This window comes from Lethenteron reissneri, chromosome 30 (assembly GCF_015708825.2).
Source record: "Lethenteron reissneri isolate LAM-NWPU_2019-01 chromosome 30, ASM1570882v1, whole genome shotgun sequence".
Classification (NCBI taxonomy): domain Eukaryota; kingdom Metazoa; phylum Chordata; class Hyperoartia; order Petromyzontiformes; family Petromyzontidae; genus Lethenteron; species Lethenteron reissneri.
Window position 1 is genome coordinate 4763222 of NC_083808.1, and position 23601 is coordinate 4786822.

At 48.5% G+C, this 23601-nt stretch overlaps 1 protein-coding gene across 7 annotated transcripts in view; it reads left to right on the plus strand.

The window, feature by feature from the left end:
* LOC133349435 (forkhead box protein P1-like) overlaps positions 1–23601 on the plus strand; it is a 267516-nt gene that overhangs the window by 237500 nt on the left and 6415 nt on the right. For all 7 annotated transcript variants that reach the window (XM_061562858.1, XM_061562865.1, XM_061562859.1 and 4 more), the window contains 3 exons: positions 3464–3585; positions 6483–6552; positions 11912–12069. In XM_061562858.1, coding sequence (XP_061418842.1) covers positions 3464–3585; positions 6483–6552; positions 11912–12069 — 350 coding nt within the window. The remainder of the gene's footprint in view (positions 1–3463; positions 3586–6482; positions 6553–11911; positions 12070–23601) is intronic.

Below are 23601 nucleotides of genomic sequence, written 5' to 3' on the forward strand. Positions count from 1 at the left end.
ACCTGTTCACGGCCAACACCAGTGACGATTATTTCAACCGGTCCTGGGTCTCCCCTAGGTCGCCTTAGTCTCAGATTATTACCTGGTGTGATATGTTAACATCGCCCCTGGGGAGACAAAGGCGGTCGGGCGTGGTGCTGGCCACTCACTCCCTTCGTGTGCTGGTCGGCCTTCATTGGCGCTCGCTAACAGCGTTTGCCAAACAGTCTGTTAAGGCTATACGGGGGATCTTTGTGTTTGTGAGTGTGTGCGCGCGCATGTGCACACATGCAATTATTTCATTTCAATGCATAAGGTTGTGTGTTTGTTCTCGCGCACGCACACACACACACACATGGGTGGGAGCAATGAGATCAACTGACGTGCAACCGGATAGATGGATTGTTCCATTGTGAGAAGGTTCAAGTTCCTAGTTGACATTATTGAACCTGCTGAGACCTTTTTAAGAGACCAGAACGAGTCTAGTTTTGCACGAATGTCGCACAGGTCACCAAAATGACAACAGCAAAACAAACGAAATAAAACAAAATAACGGCAAGCGATGAAGACGTGGAAAATCAGAACAAAAACAACGGTGCCGCATGAGAAATCCAAACTGTCGGGACAAATCGATGTTAAATCAAAGATCAATCGAGTGAGGGATGGCGAGAGCTTAGTAGACTGTCATTCAGCAGTAGATAGATGGTGGCTGGTGCTGCTCCTGATGATGATGACGATGACGCAGGCACTGTGAGAATGTACAACGGGAACATGGCAACACCTTCAAGAGGCATTCATCCAGAAGTGGATATATCATGGCTGATGATGAGGATGATGAACACGTCACCGTGAGGAGGCTTGTGTTGCCTTCGAGACGTCGTGATTTAATTAATTTATTTTCATTTATTATTATTTTATTTTTATTATTTTTTACCTACGTGACTTTACCGAAAAAACCTAAGAGTATGAATCCTTGCAGTCACGAAAGCTTCAAATCTAGAATTAACGTCACCGTGAGACTGTGTTACAGGCAACAGCTTCAAGAGGCATTCATCCAGCAGTGGATATATCTGGGCTACTGAAGATAATGGCAGGCACTGTGAGAATGCATAGCAGGGACACCGCGTGCTGTTTACGGTTTGCGCGTACGTCTGCCGGCGCAATGACGCTAAATCAGCGTGCGGTGCGGTATGCGCATTATTCAAACTTTAGTGACAACCTGACGGGGAAAGAGCTTACGCCGGCTGACACGCCGCTGACAGGGACAGAGACAAACACCTCGAGACATTTACAAGCAGTGACAATAAACATACGAAAACATGTCTGGCATTTACCGTTGCACGGGCAGCTCATGCCTGCAGTCGACAAGAGACTCGCGAGTGGCTGGGGACGGTGGCACGAGATGTGAATTGACGGGTGAACAAGCAAACACAATGGGAAAAGGGGAAAACAAGGGATTACGTTCACGTCTGGAATGCTCTTGGGAGGCAGAGCGGTAAGAAGAACGTATAATGACAACTGGAAGGATATATACGGCGCAAGACAGCGCAGCAATAAAGCCATTACAAAGTGAAAATGCTACTAGATTTGTACCCACGCCTTTTCTTCATATTCTAAATGGGGGGTTGATGTTGGGGGTGGGGGGGGGGGGGAGCACGGCAACAGCTTGGAGCAGCACTCATCCAGCAGTGGGTAGATCACGGTGGCTGGTGACGAAGTCACCGTGGTGATTTCGATCGGTGGCAAGCAATGATCTGAACTGGTGCTGGCATCAATCTGTAACGTCCAGCACGGTGAAGTATGATCAAGCAACCTACGCGACCGAAATAGCTTGGGAGGGAAGGCCCATCCAAGAGTGGCTTAACACAAAGGGCTGTATAAAATCAAATCGACCGTGTATTCGTTTTGTTACGTGATACGTATAAACCAAGATGTTTTTCTTAAGGTGCCGCAAACACAGGATCGCAAGAGATACGATATGTTAATAGGGAAGTCCTTGTGATTTCAAATCGCCTCCCCAAAGGACTGCCCCCTCAATGAAGTGCACCCCTTGTGGTTATTATAGCGTCGTTAACAGCTGTGCACGCCACTGACGGAAAATTAGATAACATATTTGTAATCGTGAAACGCATTGTACACAGACCAAACATACCATTTACATACCGTAATAGCAATAATAATAATAATAAAACTTATTCTGCTCTTAAGAAGTGCGTGAAGCAGGGGTGGAACGGGGGATGCGCGATTTGCCTTCTTGCTTCCGATGACTCATCGGACATAAAATGTAATTATAATATGGAAATTGTGCCGAGAGAATGAGACAGAAAGGTCTCATGTAAATTTGTCGGTTGAAGGTCATGGCAAGGGAACTGCGAGAGACAGCAGATATTGGCCACTTGCGTTCGGAGATTTCTCTGTAGCCAGGAGGACAGGCGTGGACCCGACAGGCATGCGGGGGATAATGGATGACCAAGATCCCTAGCCCTGTCTTCCTCCTCACTCAAGGCAAAATGAGCTAACCGCGACCGGGCCTATGGTAGAAAGGGCCTGAAAGTAAAGAAGAAAAGAAAAATAAATTATATCCCGGCGCTGCGCGAGAGACATCCGAAAGCGACGGTGGACATGGCGTGTGTGGAATTGGTACAACCGTAATTGTGACGCTTTAGACAACATGGCACACGCTGCCACAGTTCCACGCCTCTTTGTGTCTGATTTATGCGGAAACAACCCTCCATTGACGGGTCTCGTGAACATCATCTAAGGAGCGTCAATTACAAGCGCTGAACACGTGTAATGGTTCCGTCGTTTATATACAGCTTTTCGTTTTTATTTAAAGTTATATCTTTTTTGGAATACACACGGCCGAGATGCAGCGTTTCATTTGCGGCGTGGGCTCGGTGATGGCACAGCGGGGTGGGGGGGGGGTCACATGACTTTGCAGATTGGGTAGAACGCGCGTGGTTCGAGATGCATTACAAAGTGTTGCATGAAAGGCGCACGCAGATAAATAGCTCGCGTTATTAAAAAGAGACTTACTACAGAGGCAGTGCACTTTTGGGTCATTGTTGCACTCGTAGCTGCGCGGCAGAGGCAGCTTGTGTTTTACTCGCAGTGGTGATTGACATTTGTGTGACCTGAGATTGGAGCGTAAGGAGGCGTTTGAGTTGAGCTTCACGAAAGTTTGCCTCGTTGCTCGCGTCCTAGCTCTACCGGCGTGTTTCCGGGTTGGAACGCACTTCCTTTGGCACGTCCTGGGTGAGGTTTGCAGAAATCGGAATCCTTGGAAAAATCTTTAAACGGTCGTGCCGATGAAGGCGCGCACTGCAGTCCCCTCGAAAACACGTCGGAGAGCTGTGCCGCACAACCCGCAGTCGTGTTTCTTGTTTGTAGTTTTTTTACTCTCTCTTTTCTCCCCCTTGCGCTGCACTGATGCCCCCCCCCACCCCTTTCACCTCCCCTCTCCCGAACGCTGCTCGTAATGAAGAACGCTGTGAGGCACAATCTCAGCCTGCACAAGTGTTTCGTTCGCGTCGAGAACGTAAAAGGAGCCGTCTGGACGGTGGACGAGCTAGAGTTCCAAAAGCGAAGGCCGCAGAAAATCACTGGGTACGTTGGGCTGCTCCAAAAAACCTGCGACGAAAAGAAACGGGAGACACTAATCCCGTGGAACCGCGTCGAGTGGAGCGGATGAACTCCCCGACGCGTCGGCACGCATGCGCCAGCATCCACCAACGCGCACCTCTGCCGCTTGCTTTCCGTGTTCGGTGTAGCGAGCCGAGTCAGCTTTTGCATGTCCGCCTGCCGCAGCCACAACAGCTTGTCCCGCGCCGTTACGCTCCCGTGTCCTCGGTAAGCGCCCTCGTGGGTTTAGGCTGAGGAAGCTAAAGACTCCGCTCCGGGTTTTTCCAGATCCCCGTTGATAAATGACCGCGCTTGGATTCGCCGAGTAATTGGAACGCCGGTGATTGTTGTGGCTTCACCAACGTCGGGAAATTTTTTATGCAGCTTCCCAGGAGAAACCCGTCTGCTGGAAGGGGGCCCATCATCATCATCGTTCATTACATGATCACTTTCATCATTCATTACATGATCACGATTATCATCGTCGTAGTATTATTATCATCATCATCATCATAATATTAGTATTGCTATAAATGTAGAGTATTAATGTGCCGTGAATATTTGGAGCGTTCCTAAAACCACCATACGTTGAGTCATTGAAAGAATAATTTAAATTCTAACTCGGCGACGTGTCCGGCGATCACCAAAATGACATAATTTTCCAAAGACTTGTCAAGTCCCACTTGGCGATCATCGTCTTCGTCTATCCACTCGTCGCCATCACCATCGTCATCATCGCGATGCCTTTAAGCTGCGACTGGAAAAACCCCGAGGTGGAACCCGGCAGTTGCCTTCTCACCCTGGAGCCAGGAGCCGCCGCTGGCTCGATCAGAATGCCCCTCCTGCTTCGGGAACGGTTCCCCCGATTGTTTGAGACGCAGGAGCTGGGCAGGATCTTGCAACCCCCCCTCCCCTCCCGTCACCCCGCTGCGCTTTGCTTGCTGCCTGTGCTGGCCGGCGACGCGACTGCCACTTTCAAGTCAGGCGCGCTTTTGCTTCTGCTCGGGAGAGGGCCCAGCACCTTATCAAACCAGATAAGACATTGCCCTGTCAAAACAACTACAGTCCATGCTGGATCATGATAACGTTTCATGAAACGGCGGTGAACTCTGCCATCCAGCGGGGCATTTATGTTGATCGGGTGACGTCCCGGCAGGTTTGACAAGGGACTATTCTGTCTTTGTGCTCTGCCCCAACTGCTTATTTGTGTGCGCATACGCGCGTTTTTTTTTTCATCCGCATGTGCCATGCTTGTCAAAACACAACGCACAATTTGTTGTAATGGAATACATTTGCAATGGTAACCTCCGATAATGGCTGAATTTAGATTGCTACCGCTTCAGTGCTTTATAATTTTTTTATAATGCTCTTTGAAATTTCAAAGTATTCTCCTGTACACATTTTCCCAGGTGTGACAAGCTTGGGAAACTACATGCTCGACATGTCATATGTTCTTTGTGGTTTTTTTTCCTCATGTAATTAATTTTTATTTTTGCTCTGTGTGTTTTTGTTTTCTGCATGCGCCGCTCAATAAACCCCGCCATTTGCCGGCCGCCTTGCCGCTCCCCGATCCGAAACTCCGCGACACGGCACCCTCAAAATTCCGCCCGACCGCCGCTTTCCACCCAACCCCATTGCTTCCGCCAATGGCCGCTCGCTTCTGCCCACTGCTACCCCCCGCTGCCCCGCCTGACCCCGACGCGGACGACCCTGCCGCGAAGGGCGCGGTGCGCACGAACCTGTCGGTGCACAAGTGCTTTGTGCGCGTGGAGGACCAGTACGGCTCGTTCTGGACCGTGGACGAGTCCGAGTTCCAGCGGGCGCGCCACTGCCAGCCCGGCCGACCACGCAAGCTCGGCCAGCTGGCCTCCGACGTGTCCCTCGCAGGGTTCACGCTCCAGTAAGGCAGCGAGGCGGCTGCGGGCGTCGGCGGCCGCCGCGCCGGCCCACCGGCGTGGCAGGCACCCCCCCCCCCTCGCTTCATGCACCCTCGCTCAGCTCGCTTGCTCGCTTGCCTCGCTCGCTTGTCCGCACGCGCGCACGCATGCTCCGCTCCATCTGCACCGTGGCCTCGCTTCATTCTACTCGTGCACATTTCCACCCTGTTCGGCAGCAACGCCACTCCTCGCCGATGTTTTTATTAATATGGATGGGAAAATGTCTTTTTCAAATGCACGTTCCAAGTTTGTTGTTAGACGTGAGCTGACGAGGCGGGGCAATGCCCGCAAGGGAGCGGCGCGCCCTTCGTGTTTTAGCCCTGACCCTGGGGAGGAAGTGAGTTGGCCACTTGCTTTCCTCGAGATGCCCCATCTCGCCTCTCGATGCCACGGTCCTCGCCGGCAGTGGCGAGTGTCCAGGCCTCCATCACTTGCCGGCACGTTATCATTTGTTGTCCTACTGTTAAACGGCACGCGTACGTGCGTACACGAGCACCCCCATGTAATTTGTGGGTGCCCCTCGGGCTTGATCAGTCAAGGAAATGTGCCTTTATCTGCAAAAAATCTCTTTTTTGCTACAAGGCAGCTCATTTTATGTCCAAAAATGGTGGTATTAGCACATCACTCAGCCGCTCTCCCCCCCCTCCATAATTGAAGCTCACTTCTATTGCTTCACCCACCGAAAATTTATCACCGCTTTTAGAGGCAGTTGCGAACTCTTAAGAGAGAGGCGCGGCAGCTCTGCTTGGACAGATTTTAATATTTATATTTCGTCGGGGGTTAATGTGTGGTAAGCTTTGTCTACGCTCTTCCCTATTCTGTCAAGTCTCATTAATGGGGCCAATGACAACTGTCTTTCTGATGCTTGCCATATCGCCCTCCCCACCCCTTCCCCTGCCCCCCTCCCCCATCCCCACCGCATCCCGGCCTAATTTCACACCGCAGAAGTCCATCGCTGATGAAGAGCATGCAGGCTGGCCTTGGCTTTGGCGCCGCATTGAATGCCAGTTTACAGGTAAGTTAACCCATTGCCCCGCACACACGCATGCACGCACGCGAGCACCGCAGCAAATCGGTTCCAGCACGCTTCAAAAGACGACCGGCACGGTAGTCCACCAGAGGCGATGTGGTCGTGAGGGCGCGCGGGTCGTTGCTTCGCGCGACGAGACCAACGACTTTCGGTGGCGCCGCCCCGTGCCGACGCTACCGAAGCGGCGAGATTTCCCGCGCACCTTCTCAGGCGCGTTTGGCAGTCGATTTAGGGCGCGAAGCCGATCGTTGAGAATGTGACGGGTACGCACGTACGCGCGTACATGCGTAAGCACGTGCACATTGGCCACGCGCATATTCCGCCAGGTTCATAAAAGAGAGCTCCTCCTCTACCTCATTAATATTAATTACCACTGTCAGGAGTGATTTGGTGTCTCGCGCTTGGCCTTGTGACAGCACCGCAGGCCAGAAATTGCTTCAAAGTTTAACCCTTTTTTCACGTTTGCATTTTTAATGTCGCCGCAAAACCCTCCACGCACGGAGATGCCTTGAAACAGCCGGCAGGATTTGCTCACTAAATTTTCCCCCGAATCAATATATTAAATAAAGCTGCCCATTCACAATATGCACGCCGATGATAATTCGCATTTCTTATTATTATTTTACGTATGTATATACGTAATAGTCCGGGGTGATTATTGTCGGCAAGTTTTCTCGTTTCGTCGGGGTATTTTTCGTTTTGTTTTAACACCGTGCCCCCCCGCCCGTGTTAGTGAGTGAAGTCATCGTAGCTCTCTCTCTCTCCCGCTTGCGTTCGAGAACACCGTGTCGTCGGGAGGGAGAGAAGACGGTGACAGAGCAGAGTGTGATCTCAGCGGCGGGAGGCAGGGAGGGCACCGGTAGCCATCGCTAGGGCGCAGGTCGCACCGACACGGACAAATGGAATATTTATGTCCTATGCAAACGTGAGTCTAAACAGGCTCGCTGTCAACCATTATCCATTTATATGTTTACGCGCCAGTCGAGTCGTTATTTTTCCAAACTCAGTCAAGGTCGCCCATGGTCAGAGACTGAGGCGAAGGCAAAGATCTGCCGTGGAGCCCGCAAGGGCTTTTGGAGCACATGCTGCGAGCGAACACACTGCGAAAGTGCGACACGGTGCACGGGGAGGGGGTGGTTGCTACCAGTACCACTGCCCGGCCGCCTTTGTCTCCCCGCTGCTGATTATTTTACACACCACACCGGAAACGCAAAGAATACGTACGTTATTTTTTTTGGGTAATTGTAGATTTGATCGTGCACAAAATAACACGTATATATATATATTTTTTGCTAGTCAGCGCAAGAGCACCGACATTAGTAACAAGAGCTTTTGTAGCAATGAAGACACAGGGAGGGGAAAACGGCGCATCAAAGTTGTGAGACAAATGCGACGGTGCGACCGAGCGAGGCTGGGCCGCACCTTGGGAGGAACGCGGCTCCCGCGGACAGGTGCCACGGCGTGTGTGTCCAAGCCTCTAGCCGGCACTCAATGAAAGGTTATGAAAATCACTCTCTTGAGATGTCGTCGGGCAAAGGACAGGTGACATAGCCAGAACACGACGGTCGAGCGATGTTATTTTATATTTTATTTTAGATAAAGGAGAGGGAAAGCTCTCCCTCCTCTGACACAAAGCATCTTCCCGGCCGAATTCGTCCTGACATTTTTTTCTTTCTTTCTCCCTCTCTCCCCTAAAGCGTTTGAACACACTAAACAGCGACTGCTTGCCTCAGCGGGAAAGCCGCAGTGGACCGCGCGGTTGTGTTTTTTTGCTTTGCGCCAGCTCTGCAGGTCCCGCACATAAATGCATTCGCCGCCCATTTGTCTGAATTAGGCAAATCATGTGCGTCACGCGAGCACTTAGGCTGGAGCGCATTTGCCTGATTCGTCCCTCGCCTGCCTCTTTTTTTTGTCTTTTTTTTTGCGCCCAGGATAAAAGTGTACATTTCAGACTAAATGACGCCGCCGTTTTAATAAAATATCGCAACTTCCCTTCTTTAAGCCGGTGCCGCCCATACAGGACGGTGTGGTGGAAGAGGGTGAAAAGTCGTCAAAGTGATCTTTCTGCTCAAATGAGCGCAGCCAGTGGTGGAAATTACACATTCCTATGGCAGGGACGAGTCTCTCCGTTAGGATAACCACTGTTGATTTCCTCACGAAGTCCACTTTCTTTAACCACAGAGATTATCAAGATTTGTTTTTGCATAACTTGAATGATAGCCCGGGAAGTGTTGCCAGTGTTTTAATTTATCATAGTTCAGGAATGATTTCACGTAGATATTTTCACGAGGTAGCATTTTAGTCGCCGCTTTAATTGATTAATTGGCTCTTTGCCGTCTGCGTGACCTTTGCAGAAAAATATACGGAACGGCTCTTATTTAAATCAGCGTAAGAGCTGAATGAACGCTTTAGTGTTTTATAACTTTAATTCAATTTCGCTTGCCATTGTGCATCTTCAGCAGATAGATGGAAAGGGGCATTTTAATATCGATGTAATTCACGTCACTTTAAGCTATTAAGCCGAGTTGAAGTTTCGTAGACAAAGTAGGACTGGGAATATTTTAATTCCTGCGCGTCTCCCGCGCGCCACGCGCCCGTCCTTGCGGGCGTCTTAATTGTGTGCGCCCGGTGTGTTTATTGCCGACGTTGCCGACGACGTGTGTCTTCTCCGCCGCACTCACGGGCGTGGCCGCCTGCAACCGTGGCCACGCGAGCCCCCGGCGGCGGCGGCGGCGGGGTGGGCGCACGGGGGGAAAAGTGCGTGAGTGCGTCCGTCTGCGGCTCTTCCCCCCATCATCGTGCAAGAGCGCGAACGTCGACATCCCCCTCCTCCGCCCCCCGCTGCCCATCCGGCCCATCACCCACCGCCACCGCGGACCGCAAAATGTGTCCGCGTAGAACCACGGCGGACTGGCAGGCCCGGCTTGATGGCCCTAATCGGAGCTGACAGGCGCTGTGAAAGCATTTTTTGTTTACATCGGCAGAGCGACGAGACGCGCGGAGGAGGAGCCCTGGCAGGCCGGCGTGTCCGTTCGGCCTTGTTAACATTCGCCTGTTTTCTGCTCTCATTGCTCTAATGGTCACGCCGCGTCAGGCTTTCTCAAACGCTGCACGGCAATCAAGCCGCGTGCGAGCGCGCGTACGTACGCACGCACGCACACGCGCGTTTACGCACGCACACACGCACACGCGTGCCCCCGCATATATTTACAACAAATTTTTGGGGGGTTGTCCAGCTTCGGAATGCCGTTAAAATACGCATGCATGTATATACGTACGTGCCACTCTCTGCACGCGCACGTGTGCCATGCGTGTACTTGCGCGTGCGGATGTGCGTATGCACAGTGTGCCGGCGCTGTATTTATATGTCGTAGTGGCGGCAGCGGCGTGGTTTGAAAAGGGCACGAGTCCCCGCTCACTGTTCCATCATTACCATTTCGGAGAGGGCGGGGTGACACGTTACGTTACCATTTAATTGGACGCCTTTGCGCATTTCTACTGTCTTCGGCCGGAAACAGGCTGTTTCGTTAGGCGGCTGTTGGGGGAGCTCACGTCACTAGCCCCGTGCCTCTCTCCCCCCGTGCTCACTTGGAGCAGTGCAAGTGCCAACTTCGCCGTGGTCAGTTTCGGGAAAAAGAACGTTGGGACGAGGTGTAACACAAGAAATGTCCCCTTGGAATCGCCGGCCAGGTCGTCCACCGGCATTCGCTCGGCGCCGGCGGCCTGTAACGTTGTTCCAGCTCCTTGGCTCGGCTCACGCTGTGCGTGGAGAATTTCCCCCCTTGTACGACTTTGCTCACTATCCGGTCCCCCTTGCATGCAAGGGGGACCGGACAGGCTTTTCCTGTGAAGCGCCTGGAAAGTTCACGTGAAGAGAACGAGGCGCTGCAGAGCTAGCCTGGCTGCCGAGCTGAATTATTTCCTCCGATTTTCGTACCGTCATTTCGAGTCGGGGAGGTTTGTCAATATTTAGTTTGGTATTTAAAAAAAAATTTGTGGAGGGCGGTAAAATGTGGACTTGTACTTACTCACGTGCCTGTAAATTATTAAAACTGCATGTTTGTGAATCAAGGATAGGCGGGCACATGCTGCTTTAACGGTTCAACCTCTGTGTGTTTGTGCACGTGTGGTGCCACGTGTGTTTGCACGTTCATATCGGAGTGTGAATATTTTTCCGTGTTTTCTTACACGAGCTTCTGTGTGCCAGGCGTGTGTCTGCAGCGAGTGAGTTTGTGTTGCAGAACAACCACCCGCCAATCGCCCCCATCCACATTACGATTCGATGGAATGTCACAATTCAGGGTGCTGATTCGATTTATAACTCAATTCTTCTAGATTTTTTTGATGCCGGTGAACTTAGCGACCCGCTCGTGACTGCAGGGGTCCCATAGACCCCATCGCAGCATACAACATGTGCCAATATAAAAAGTAATACCAGTCGTTTCATCGATGCATCGTTACGCTCTGATCGAATACATTTTTGCCCACGAATACGTGTGGGCACACCGTTCAGGGTGTAAATCCAACGCGTATGGTGTTTGTATGGAGAAGTGATGGTGTAGCAGCCTACCCACCTGCCATACAAACCCAGCTAACCAGGTTCGATTCCCAGCCATGGCTAGCAACAGTGTCAAGTCACGTCAGAACTGGTTCTGGGCCTCGCCTAGGTCAACTCGACCATAAATCAGTTTAACACGTAGGCTGGCGAATTGCCCGATGATGTTGGATGCAATTACCAGCGAAACGTCGTGCTACTCAAATTGTAAATGTTGTGGTTTCACGCTTCAACACACCGGTGGGCTAAAGCAGTGAACTCTTTGTCTTTTGTCAACGTGACACTTTTTTGCTGATTGGCCGTGTCGGGTGGTGGAGGGTTACGACACATTTATAAATAACGCGATCTAAACACAAAAACGTTGAATATGAATCGACCATAAATGACGACCTGGTGGTGTAAGTTGTCATCAACACTTGGGACACAGAAGTGGCCGGGCGTGGTGCTGGCAGAATCACCCCCTTAATGCGCTGCGTTAGCCTTAATAGGCCTTTTCCAACAGCACTTGCCCCAACCGTCTGTTAAAAGCTACGCTAGGAGTGGTGGAGAGGGAGGATCTTTCTTTATAGGATACCGTACTCGAGTGTACGTAGGTATGTTGAACTTCTTTTGCACCGTACGTAGCCAACCGCGCTAATCGGACGTGCAGAATGCTCACTGGAGTAGTATTTGGCGGACGCGCTGGGCTGTGATCCCGCCAGGTTCCAATGGCAGCCGCGAACCCTGGGCGGCAAACCTTAATCTCTGTGCGCGTGTGCGTGGGCTCGTGTGTGCGCATGTGCTTGGCAGGCGGCCCTCGCAGAGAGCAGCCTGTCGTTCCTGGCGCCCGGCCTCGCTAACCCGGCCGCCGTAGCCATGCTCAACGCCGTGCAGGACGAGCTCAACGGCTCCATGGAGCACTTCAACGGCAGCAGCCGTGGAGCCAGCCCCGTCCGGTCGCCCATGCGGTGAGTTTAGCGACACTAAACTAAACAGTTTGTTCTTCTTGGTTCTTTCGGTAAAGTCACGTAGAATGGAAAATAAAAAAATAATAAAAATAACAATAATAAAATATTTATTATGTTTAAAAAATATTTTATAATGTTTTATTTTTATTATTTTATTATTTTCCTTTTACGTGACTTTATCGAAAGAACCAAGAAGATGAATCCCTGCAGTCACGAAAGCTTTAAATCGAAATTTAAACAGTTTGTTGTTATGTAGCCAGGTAAAGCCTACTGAGTTATGTGCAGCTTTTTTTTCTCTCATAAGTGGCTTATCCCGTGGGAATTTATAGCAGCCAAATAACTCTAAAGGCATGTTTCAAAATGTGGGAGGAAAAACAGGAGGACCCAGAAAAAAATCCACGCGACCACGGGGAGAACGTGCAAACTGCAAATATACAGGCGTCAGGGTCGGGATCGAACCTATGACCTCCTGTATACCAGGCGAGGAAGTTAATATCTCGCCCCACGTAGTAGGCTTTTGCAACCAATATTAGACGCATAAATATAAATGTGTCGTTAAACCCGCCACCACCCAACGCAGCCAATTAGTAAGGTTTCTCACGTGAGCAAAACGTGCCAATTAGTTGCTAGTTCAGCACACCGGTGTGTTGGAGAGTAAGCCCACAATTGTAAATGTTGTACTCGAATTGTAAACGCTGTGTGCTGAAGGAGTAACTAATTGGCACGTTTCTTCTTACATAACAAACCTTACTAATTGGCTGCGTCGGGTGGTGGCGGGTTGCACGACACATTTTATTTTGACGCGATCTAACCCAACCAAAACCTTTATTGTGGGTGCAGTGAGTGCTTTCTCGCCCTCCTCCTCCTCCGCTCCGGGACTCGTGCTTGTCGTCTCGCCACGGAGAACCTCGCCGAGTGCTGATCAATGCTTGTTTTCAGGAGGATTCCTGTGAAATGGACTTGCTCCTCTCTACATTCAAGACCTCCTTTAGCCATATGTTCCATCAAGATCATTAAGAGCTTCAGGTTGTGCATTGCTCACTGTCCCACGGTCTCTTGGCTTCACACTTGATGGGGGGGGGTGGGGGGGGAGTGACGGTGCCTTTGCAGTTGCGGCACCTAAACTCCTTGCCCCTTGGAGGTCACGACTTCTGGACACTTTACAAATCTTCAGATCTCAACTGAAAACGTATCTGTTTGAAATCGTTTTCTCTATGCCCTATGGTTCTTTCGGTAAAGTCACGTAGGTAGAAATAAAACTAAATAACTCGTATAAACTCTTGCTGGTAACAGCTTCTCTTCACAAGGCAGCAGACATCGTGCTGCTCGCAGTAGACATCGCGGCTATCGCGATTTTCACCTGAAGACGATGGCTTGTGTTGCTATCGAAACGTCGTGATCTATTTTGTGAACCAAAGAGTATGGATTCCTGCAGTCACGAAAGCTTCTAATCAATCGTTTTCTCTCTTTAGTTATTTTCAAACATACTTCTTTACTTGGTTGTTGTCAGCTATGTTCCGCCTTTCCATGCATAGCTCCCTGACAACGATTGTTTATAAGCGCTTTATGAATTTAAATTATTATTACCGGACACTGCAGCGGTATAACGGTTAGCATGCTGAACTTGCTATTCAGAGATCACTGGTTCGATTCACATCTCCCAGCGTGGCCTTCAAAAACAACGGGCAGGTTCATTACATTCCGCCACGCCTCTGTTCACCGAGCAGTATAAATGGGGCACAGTTAATTCTAGATTTGAAGCTTTCGTGACTGCAAGGATTCATATTCTTAGGTTTTTTTCGGTAAAGTCACGTAGGTAAAAATTTTAAATTAATAAAAGTAAAATAAAAATAAAATAAAAATCACGACGTTTCGGAGGCAACACAAGCGTCCGTCTTCAGGTGGAACAGTCACAGCACGATAGCTGTATCAAGTGAGAGAAATTCCAAGAAAACCGTATTTTTATATATACTGGTTGAGGGTGGGAGGAGCCAAGGTAGGCCCTGAATATTATTTTTGTGAGGTTCGAGCTTGTGTTGCCTCCGAAACGTCGTGATTTTTATTTTATTTTTATTTCACTTTTATTGATTTTAATTTTTTACCTACGTGACTTTACCGAAAAAACCTAAGGGCACAGTTAAGTTGATCGGCAGGTCTGCGTGTGGTGGTGTAAAGTGTGGGTGCTCTCACCTCTTCCAGAATTTCTGCCCAGAATGGAACAGTAGGCCAAATACTCTCTAGCGGGGCTCTCTAAAGCTCCCTCTCATGAGGGACTCTTCCTCCAGCAATGGGGCGTGAACAATAAATTGCAGGGCTGCACCGTTACTTAACCAATTGTGGTCATAATTTGGCTCCGTTTGGGAGGATATGGGAGATCTCGGAGAAGAAAAAAAACTCCACACAATTGAGGAGATAGCATCCAAGGCTGCGCTCAGATTGATTCAATGATCCATATTTGTCTGGCCAATCCAGCCACCTCAAATCCCAGGCCTCATCAATTGTCATCGTTCATGATCTATCCACTGCTGGGTAAAGGCCCCCCTAAGTCATCACCATCTCTCACAGTCCCACGATGTAACAATCCACATAGCTCCTGCACATTGGGCTTATTTCATAGCTCCGTCTCCGAGGTGTGGACGTACTCCCGGGTGTGTTCTCTTCACCGGCTGCCACTCCATCGTTAGTCTTTGGCACCGGGTCATCATCCCTTCGAGAGAAGTGTCCTTCCTGTCCGAGCTGCTCGTATTTTTCAACCCAGGCCCATGACGCTTGAGATATTCCCGCGGTGCTCAAAACGAGCATCATTTGTGGCACCGGGGCAATCTCCCACATGCGCCGCGCTGGCGGGGAAAGCAGCGCTGCCGTGCGGGGGGCATTGATCTCCCGCGAACGTCGGAAAAAATGCGGCTTGGTGATTCGCGCATAATACGAGGTCAATGCGCGTCGTATTTGGCAAGGGGTCGGACGCAGAATTGAGAGTGACGAGTCACCGTGCCGATGATTTACGTGAGAAGAAATAAATAAAAACTCGGAACTTACGATTTTTTTTTATCCGTGGCCCATAAGCAGGTGCTAAGAAATGCAATATTTTGAAAAAATCTATACACAAAACAAGAAAAGGGGGCGAATAAAAGAAACAATTCAAATGCTCTCAGTTTATTATAAACCCGGAGCGTGTTTTTAGGCGTAATTTGAAGCACATGCAGTTTAGTTTATGACTCGTTACAAGCTCGGTCTAAGTAACAAATCACCCCGCTGTGTGGGAGGCCAAATCACCGAGGGATTCACCTTTGTTTTCGCTGTTAAATGCCAAGTGCCAAGCGAGGCTCGGTTGAAACACAAGTAATTAATTGCCTGGGTAAGCACCGCCAGCGAGCCAGCGTTAAATTGTGATTTCTTCCATTTGCAGCTTGGGCCAACGGTACCGGGTGAACTGTGTTCGTTATTAAGTAGGGTTGGGGGGGGGGAGAGAGTGGAGGGGGGGGTTAGTGCAATCGCAAGTGGCACACGAGCGAGCGCGCGGCGCGGTGCGTCTGCGCCCAACAAAAGAAACATCGTCCGCATCGCCCCGCGCCCATTGATCAAACTGCCTGGACCACGAAACCCAAACAACTTCATGATACCTAGCGGGGAAGAAATTACTCGGCGCCTCCAAAAAATAAAAAAGGAAAGCCAGCAGGCAAACACAAAAAAAATAGCGACACAATTAGGGGCGCTAATTGCTTAGCTAATTACTAAAGCACAATAGAGACCTCGACGCCTTTCCCCCACTCCCTCCTCTCCTTGTCGCCCCCCTCCTTGCTTATCAAAGTGTGCAGCTGCTAATTTTTTGCTAATGAAGGCAGCCGGCCAACTGGGAGAGAGCTTGGGCAAGGCGACAAAAGCGTGACCTAATTGGTGTACAAAAGCGCAGACTAATTACGCCATTAGGCCTCGGCTGGGTCTTAATTTGCAATTGAAACCCACAGGAGGGTAAAAGGATACAATTAGGATGGCGAGGAAGGCACAATTAATTCAGTGTGCGCCGGTTAATTAATAAGAAGGGTGTAGAGCTCTTCTCAACTCCGGGCGGTGTAAAGGGGGGGGTGGGGGGTGACGGGATGGGGGGGGATGGGGGGCCCCCAGCGGCAAAACGCGGCGTCACTTTCAAGTTGGCAACCGCGGGGGTGGACGGGCGCGTAAACACTTGACGGCTACGGCGGCGATGCGCCCCGCTCGCCGTTGCGCCCGGCGACGGAGAGAGAAAGCGAGGCACCCCGGGGCGGGCGGGCGGTTGGCATCCGCCAGCCGAATCCCCGTCTCATCACGTCGCCGCCGCCGCCGCAGGCCGACGACATCTATCGGGGCGACCGGTGGTGCCGTTCGCGTTTTGCTTTTTTCTCCGTGAACGCCGCGTAATTAATGCGCGGCGGTTGGGTTCCGCTCGCTTTGACGAGGAAAATAGTGGCCGTGGATGTGTAGCGGGTGCGGGACGGGGGGATATGGGGATAGGAATAAAATAATGGTGAAAGAAGAGAAAAAAAAGGCAAGTAAGAAATGCTTTGCGCTTTTCATAAAGGCTGTGGTAATTTAAACGCATGCGGCACGTTAAGATTAGTATTGCTCCTGTACGTCATTGTCTCGAACCAGTGAGGGAGATGTATTCAAGAAAATAAATCTGAGGAAAGCAGGAAATGAGACACAAAGACAAAGATCCCCCGCATAGCCTTAACAGACTGTTGGGGCAAGTGCTGTTCGCGAGCACCTATGAAGGCCGGTACGGCACACGAGGGGGTGGGTGGCCAGCACCACGCCCGGACGTTTTTGTCTCTCCAGTGGCGACGTTTACACACCGCACCGGGTACTCATTTGAGGCTGAGTCGACCTAGGGGAAGCCCAGGACCGGTTCAGATAATCGTCACCGACGTTGGCCGTGAGCGGGAATGGAACTCGACCCGCCGGGTTCGTAGTGCAGCACGCTAACCGCTACGCTGCACAACGCACACGCACGCACACAGATGCACACACAAAAAAAGGACCTTGCCTTCTTATATATATAGAGAGAGAAGAAATAAACGTGAAAAAACAATAGCGACGGTAAAAAATTGAGTTACTTTATAATGCAGGGAGCTGGGCTGACAGTGCTGTTAAATAATCACAACAGATTTGTTTCCCGAGACCGATTTTACCCGCGGGACTCAACTCGTGCAGACACGCTTGTTTACAGGCGACAGCAGCATTCGTCTTATCTCGTGCACGGGGGGCCGTTATCGCTCCTAAGAATGGGGCCACTAAAAAGCACGCCTCATCCCCAAGCGGGCTTCGCGGTGCGCATTTAATCTCGTCGTCGTCGTCGTCGTCGTCGTCGTCGTCGTCGTCGTCGTCGCCGTCGCCGCCGCCGCGCGAGGGAGAGAGCGAGCGAGCGAGCGTGTGTTTTTTTTCATTCCCACACCTACAGAATTCATCCGCCCGTTGTGTTTTATTTATCTCTTGCTTACTGGGCTCGCGACTAGCGGTTGCGGGATGGGGCTTGTTTTTTTTCTTTCTCCGACTACTTCTTTTTCGAGCTTTGTGAATTTTATTTTTTCCCCTCCTCCGATCGTTGCCAATGGCCGGAAACAAAAATGAGCAAGCGTGCTGCGGTATACGGGAATAAGCAAGTTGCGTTGTGAAACAAAAAACTACAGGTGGACACATCGGCAACCCACTGCTTGCTGTGTAAATGGTATTGAACTATCGGTTTATTTATTCCCGGTTAAAAAATAAGAACATTGATCGTTCCTACCAATAATGCCAGTAAACAAATGGTCACTGTATCGCACACTTTCAGATGCATTTCTGTGGCAGTTTGGAATGCTCTTCCTTCCGATATTAGGAAGGCACGGGGGGCTATGCAGTTATAAATCTAGATTTTAAATTAATTTCTTTCGAACTGCCTTTTGTGTTTAGTTTGTTTTTCTCCCGCACCTCCGATTGGCACGGTTAGTTATGTATGGTGCTATACAAGTTCTACATACAGGTAGTCCTCTACTGCGTTATGATGACCCCATCGTAAGTCAAAAATATTGTAAGTCGAAGATGGCCTAGCCTACCCATGAGTCTTAAAAAATGGTGACAATTTAATAGAAAGTTTTTTCAGGAAACAATCCTATCTGCATCACACAAGGCGGGAGATGTGTACAGTACATCCCGGCAGCGTCCCAACGTACAGCATCGTACCTCGTACGCTGCTGCGTTTGCCTGCCGCGCGAAATAAAAAATATCTTACAATTTTGTCGTATCGCCATCGTAAGATCGAAATATCATAAGTCGGTCCATCGTTACTCGGGGACTATCTGCATATACATGCAGTTACTGAGTTTTAAGCCGTTTTTTGGTACATTTGCATTGGTGCAGTGTGTTGGCGAGTCTCAACGCCTGAATGTTATAGCTCCGGTAGGCTTGAACTCCTATCAATTGATTCACCAAATTCTGGCTTTTTAGAAGCCGTATTAAAAGTTTGAGCTACTGCTGCTTTTGGTACTCATCATTACAACCGAGGACCATTCCAGTCTCTCGAACACTCTTGGAAAGCTTTCTCTTTAAGTAAACTGCAGCACAATGTCCAGCTGAGAATAATCATTGCGCAATCTGACAACCACTGGGAGTGCTGGCTCAGTGATTAGCGCACTGCACCGTGTTACCCAGTGACCTGAATTCCATTACCAGCTCTTACTAACATCAGTGGCCAGTGATATCACGGCCAGTCCTGCCCTACTCTTCACCCCTCCACAACCCGAACATGAACCTGCCTCTGTGCACAATGCAGCAATCCACGTTTACCAGCGTGGGTGAATGATTATTTTTTATGAACATTTAACAAAGCAGACGCAATCAGTAACTGGGAACTTTAAGTGCGTTCCACAACAGACTCAGGCTCACACCTCTCTACCGATGATTTATGACGGCTAAATCCACGAAGTGTCACGAGTGAACGGAGGTTTCTTGTGGACGGCAATGATTGAATTCCCAAATCTAACGTGATTGTGATTCCACAGTGAGGGAGGTAGCCTCGCGGAGAAGGATTTTTTCCCCCCCACAGGCAGAATCAAACCTGGGCGTTTTAAAGAGGAAGCAGGAGGATGAGCTTCTAAGACTTCGTTCATTTTCTTTTGAGGTCAGCGGATCCCATAAAATGTTGAGCGCCTTTATCCGAGAGCAAACGAATCAAAGTGACCGGTACGGCATGGAGATGCCTTCATCCAGCAGCGGATTGACAGCGCGCTGCAAATTGCATTCGTATCTCTCCGCGTTTTTTTTTCTAAACGCGGAGTGATGCACGGTGACTTGGATATGACGCTACACACCTGCTGTGTGATGTCACGTGTCAAGAGCGCCGTGCACGATTTCAGTCCGTGGGTGGGCACACTGGAGCAGACAGCTGTTGATCTCTTCCACTCCCATGGCAGATCCTATAAATGCAATGTAAAAACTCTCTTAAAAAAAATATCATCATAATTGCCCGCTTCCTCTTTCGTACGGCAGAGACTTGATCGACCAACTTTCTGCATTCGTGTCGAGGTTGGTGAGACGGCCTTCAGGAGTAGCCTCGTGGTGGATGTCCGTGATTGTTGCCCGTGAACGATCGAAGTGGGCAGTGGGCGTGAGTGCGTGGCCCATAGGTTTGAGATTGGCCACCGCGCTCACACTTCGAGTCCACGAGTCCAGAGCAGATGATTTCATTTGTCGCCACCACTTGAGGTGGCCGTGACTTTAGTGCTTCGAGTTCTCTTAATGTGGCCAAGAACAGTGAATTATGTGATAACCGTTTGAAATTAGCGAGTTATCAAATAATTCACAAATGCTGTTTGTTACTGATTGGGCTGTTTGTAATGGAAATTGCCGGAATATTTATACGGATGTTCAAAGTTAAAGCAAAGCAATATTATCTATGAATATGAATAAATTTCAGTGGGAACAAACACGTACCTTGCTGCTTTGTGTGTGTGTGTGTGTTCACACGCACAGAGAGCAGTTGTTCTTTGTGTTATCACTGATGCCACTTTCTCTTTAACAGTGTGCGTTTTTACTGTTACACTCTATTTCACTTATCTTGCCATCAACTAAAAGCGACTTTTGAAAAACTTGCAGCGTTTTGACATGACATTAACATTTTGTTTTTATATTCTCGCAAAATCTGCCCGGTTACACATAATCCTTTAAACTGCAATTGGGCAAAAAAAAAATAGGCTTCTGTAAATTACAGTTGCTTAATGTTTTGCCGCGTTTAGACTCTTGCAGAATTAAAATAAATAACTGGTATCATCCCACTGTGAATTAATGCCCGATGTGTTGGTGTTGACAGAGTTGGCTTTAATGGAGAAGGGGATAAAAAGGATTGTGGTAAGAGCCGTGATTGAAAAGCCACAGGGAAAGCGGGACATTGTCTCCTGGAAGGAGATGTTTGAACAGTGTTTACCATTCTGCACCGAGTGATTTGTAATTCCCACACCTTATAAAGATGCCCCACTATTTCAGTTGTGCATATGTGACATCATGGATAATAAGACAATTCATGGGGAACTTTCACTTCCTTTTTCAAGCAACGTCATTTTAGAGTATTAATGATTATTTTTATAACGTGAGAGTGGTAGCACAGTAGAACACAGGAACAAGAGTTCGATTCCTGGCCACGGCTAACATCGGTTGCGAGTGATACCTGAACCGGTCTTGGCATTCACTGCACTAAGCCGCACTGAACAGCATGGCGAGAACCATGTTCACATAATCCCAACCCCAAAGGTGTGAGGAAGCCTTCATCCAGCAGTGGATTAGAGAATGGCCGAACATTACATATTTATCTTCTTGGTTCTTTCGGTAAAGTCACGTAGAAGGAAAATAATAAAAATAAAACATAATAAAATCATTCTCACGACGTTTCGGCCACAACGCAGACAGCCGTCCTTGCGTTGTGGCCGAAACGTCGTGAGAATTATTTTATTATGTTTTATTATTATTTTATTTCCCTTCTACGTGACTTTACCGAAAGAACCAAGAAGATGAATCCCTGCAGTCACGAAAGCTTTAAATCGAAATTACATATTTATTGAAACAAATATTTCTACGGTATGTTGCCAGTGGTGCACAGTAAAAAGCACAGTAAAAATAAATCAACACATTTGTATCATTGAACTTCGAAACGACGATGGCTGCCTTGTAAGCTTGGGGTTAGTTTATGTTATCCTTCGTTTAATCGTCGTAATTTAAAAACGTGTGGTCTTTTATTTGATGCTGGAATACGTTCACGGTTAAACAGGCTGATCCGGTTGACAATACGTAATCTGCTAATATCTTTGGCACTGGGCCTTCTTCGGCGTAGAGAGAAGGCAGGAGGGGTTGACCGACTTAAAGTTGTAGATTGCGCTTTGCACTGTGGGGCCCTGCAAAGTCTGGGGACGTTTAACAAGATTGACGATGAGCAGTTGTAAGCTTACAGTAACGGCTTATTTTTGGTCACGATTAGACATTGAGTATCAGATAATCCCCGGCTTTTTCGTGAAGTTTCACTGCTATCCTGTTCCCACTGGAAACAACCAATTGATGGATATTGACCTTGCGAAGCTGACTCGTGCAGTCCAGGGCTGGACGGTGTGGGCGTGAACAGGTGGATGGACACCGATATACGGAGCCCTTTGTATAACAACTTCAACAACAACAACAACGACGACGTTACAGTCTCCGTATTTGTTCCGTGGGTGGAGCAGTAGTGCCCATTTTTTGCTGTCCCGTTTGTATTGTTTCTCCTTTTCTCTGCCTCGTTTTCACAGTTTTGTTCGCTGCATTAGCCGAAATATAACATGAGCATATCGCTTGCATATCAAAATAGTATTTTTTTTTTTACATGCAATTCTACGCTTCCATCGTGAGCAGTAAGAATCAATGTAAATAGGATGATTTCTAGATTTTAAGCTTTCGTGACTGCAAGGATTCATACTCTTAGTTCTTTCGGTAAAGTAACGTAGGTAAAAAATGAAATTAAAATTAATACAAAATAAAATAATAAAAATCACGACGTTTCGGAGGCAACACAAGTCTCCGTCATCAGGTGGGACCGTCACAGCCAGATTTACCTACGTGACTTTACCTAAAGAACTAACAGTATAAATAGGATGACTTGTACGTATGTACGTTGAACTTCTTTCGCAGCATAGGTAGCTAACCGTGCTAATCGAAGGTGCGTTCTTGCACCCTTTCATGCTCATAGCGTACGCACAGTCATCATCGTCAACCTTGATTAATACACCGCTGATTGTACGCCTCCCCAAGCCATCTGCATCTCTTAACAATCCACCTAGCGCCTACATACGAGCTGATTTTATCGCGCACAGCTCATATATATCGTAAGCCGTGCATGTATTGCATGGCAGCCGTATCTAGGTCAGTGTAGATTGCACCCAAGGATACGTTCTACCAGATCTGTCGTACGGTCACGACAATGATGTACTTCCACAAACGGGGAGCAATGGAAGGTAACGCCGCCGCTGCCTGTTCACTTTGACCGCTCAGTCGATTTGTGCGCGCGCTGCTTTCGCAAAAGTCACTTCCGTCTTTAGGGCAACTGAACTCACACCGCTGATGACTGCTGCTGCGGGTTGTGCGTATGTGTGTGTGTCTCTCTGTTGAACTTCTTTCGCACCGTACGTAGCCAGCCGGGCTAATCTGAGCTGCCCGTAGTTTACTGCCACCCCCTCTGGTCCATTTGTGAGTTTTAGTTTTACATAGTAGGTTTTTGTATTTAGTGTGTGCGCAACCATCGGTTAAATAACAGACCTACACGCAGCGGTGCAATTTCATCACGTGTTCGCCTATAATTGTTTGTGTGTGTGTGTATATAAATATTTAAATGGGAAGAAAAAATTCATTGTCACAAAAAAAGAACATGATGATTAGATGTGTTTAAATATCTTCGCGCAGTAACTTGTGGTTTTATTTATTTGTTTAACATTCATTTAAATTTCTCGCATCTATTAACAGTTTGCATTTTTTTGATAGCTATAAAATCAAATCAACCCTGGCACATTGATTCAGATTAATGGGTAGTGTCCGTGTGATTGTTCCAGTGTCTGCAATTGTTCCTAAACTTAACTTAATTTAAAGGCCATTACTGGTGCCCTGTAAAACTGCCAATCAGGAGAGTGCTGACAACGGATTAACTATTTTCCATTCTTTAATTTCGTGATTTCATTATGCACGCTTTTAGTTTGTGCTCATGAGAAATTAATGCAAGTCGCATTTGTATTATTTATACAAGGCTTAATATTTAAAGCTGCTGTTATTGTTTAGCGTTACAGTAAGATAAACGCGCTTAATCTTTTTTGAAAAATGCATTTACCCTTTCGTTCCAGAAAACGACTCGACACGTTTGTTCATAACACTGTGGCTTAAAATTAAATAAAAATACACAATAGGTGATGTTTTGGGCTATGGGCTCTTATTCATAGCACATGAACAGAGAGGCCAGGGAGATGAAGTAGATAATAAGGGTTGGAGACTGCACTTGCTTACATAATCGGT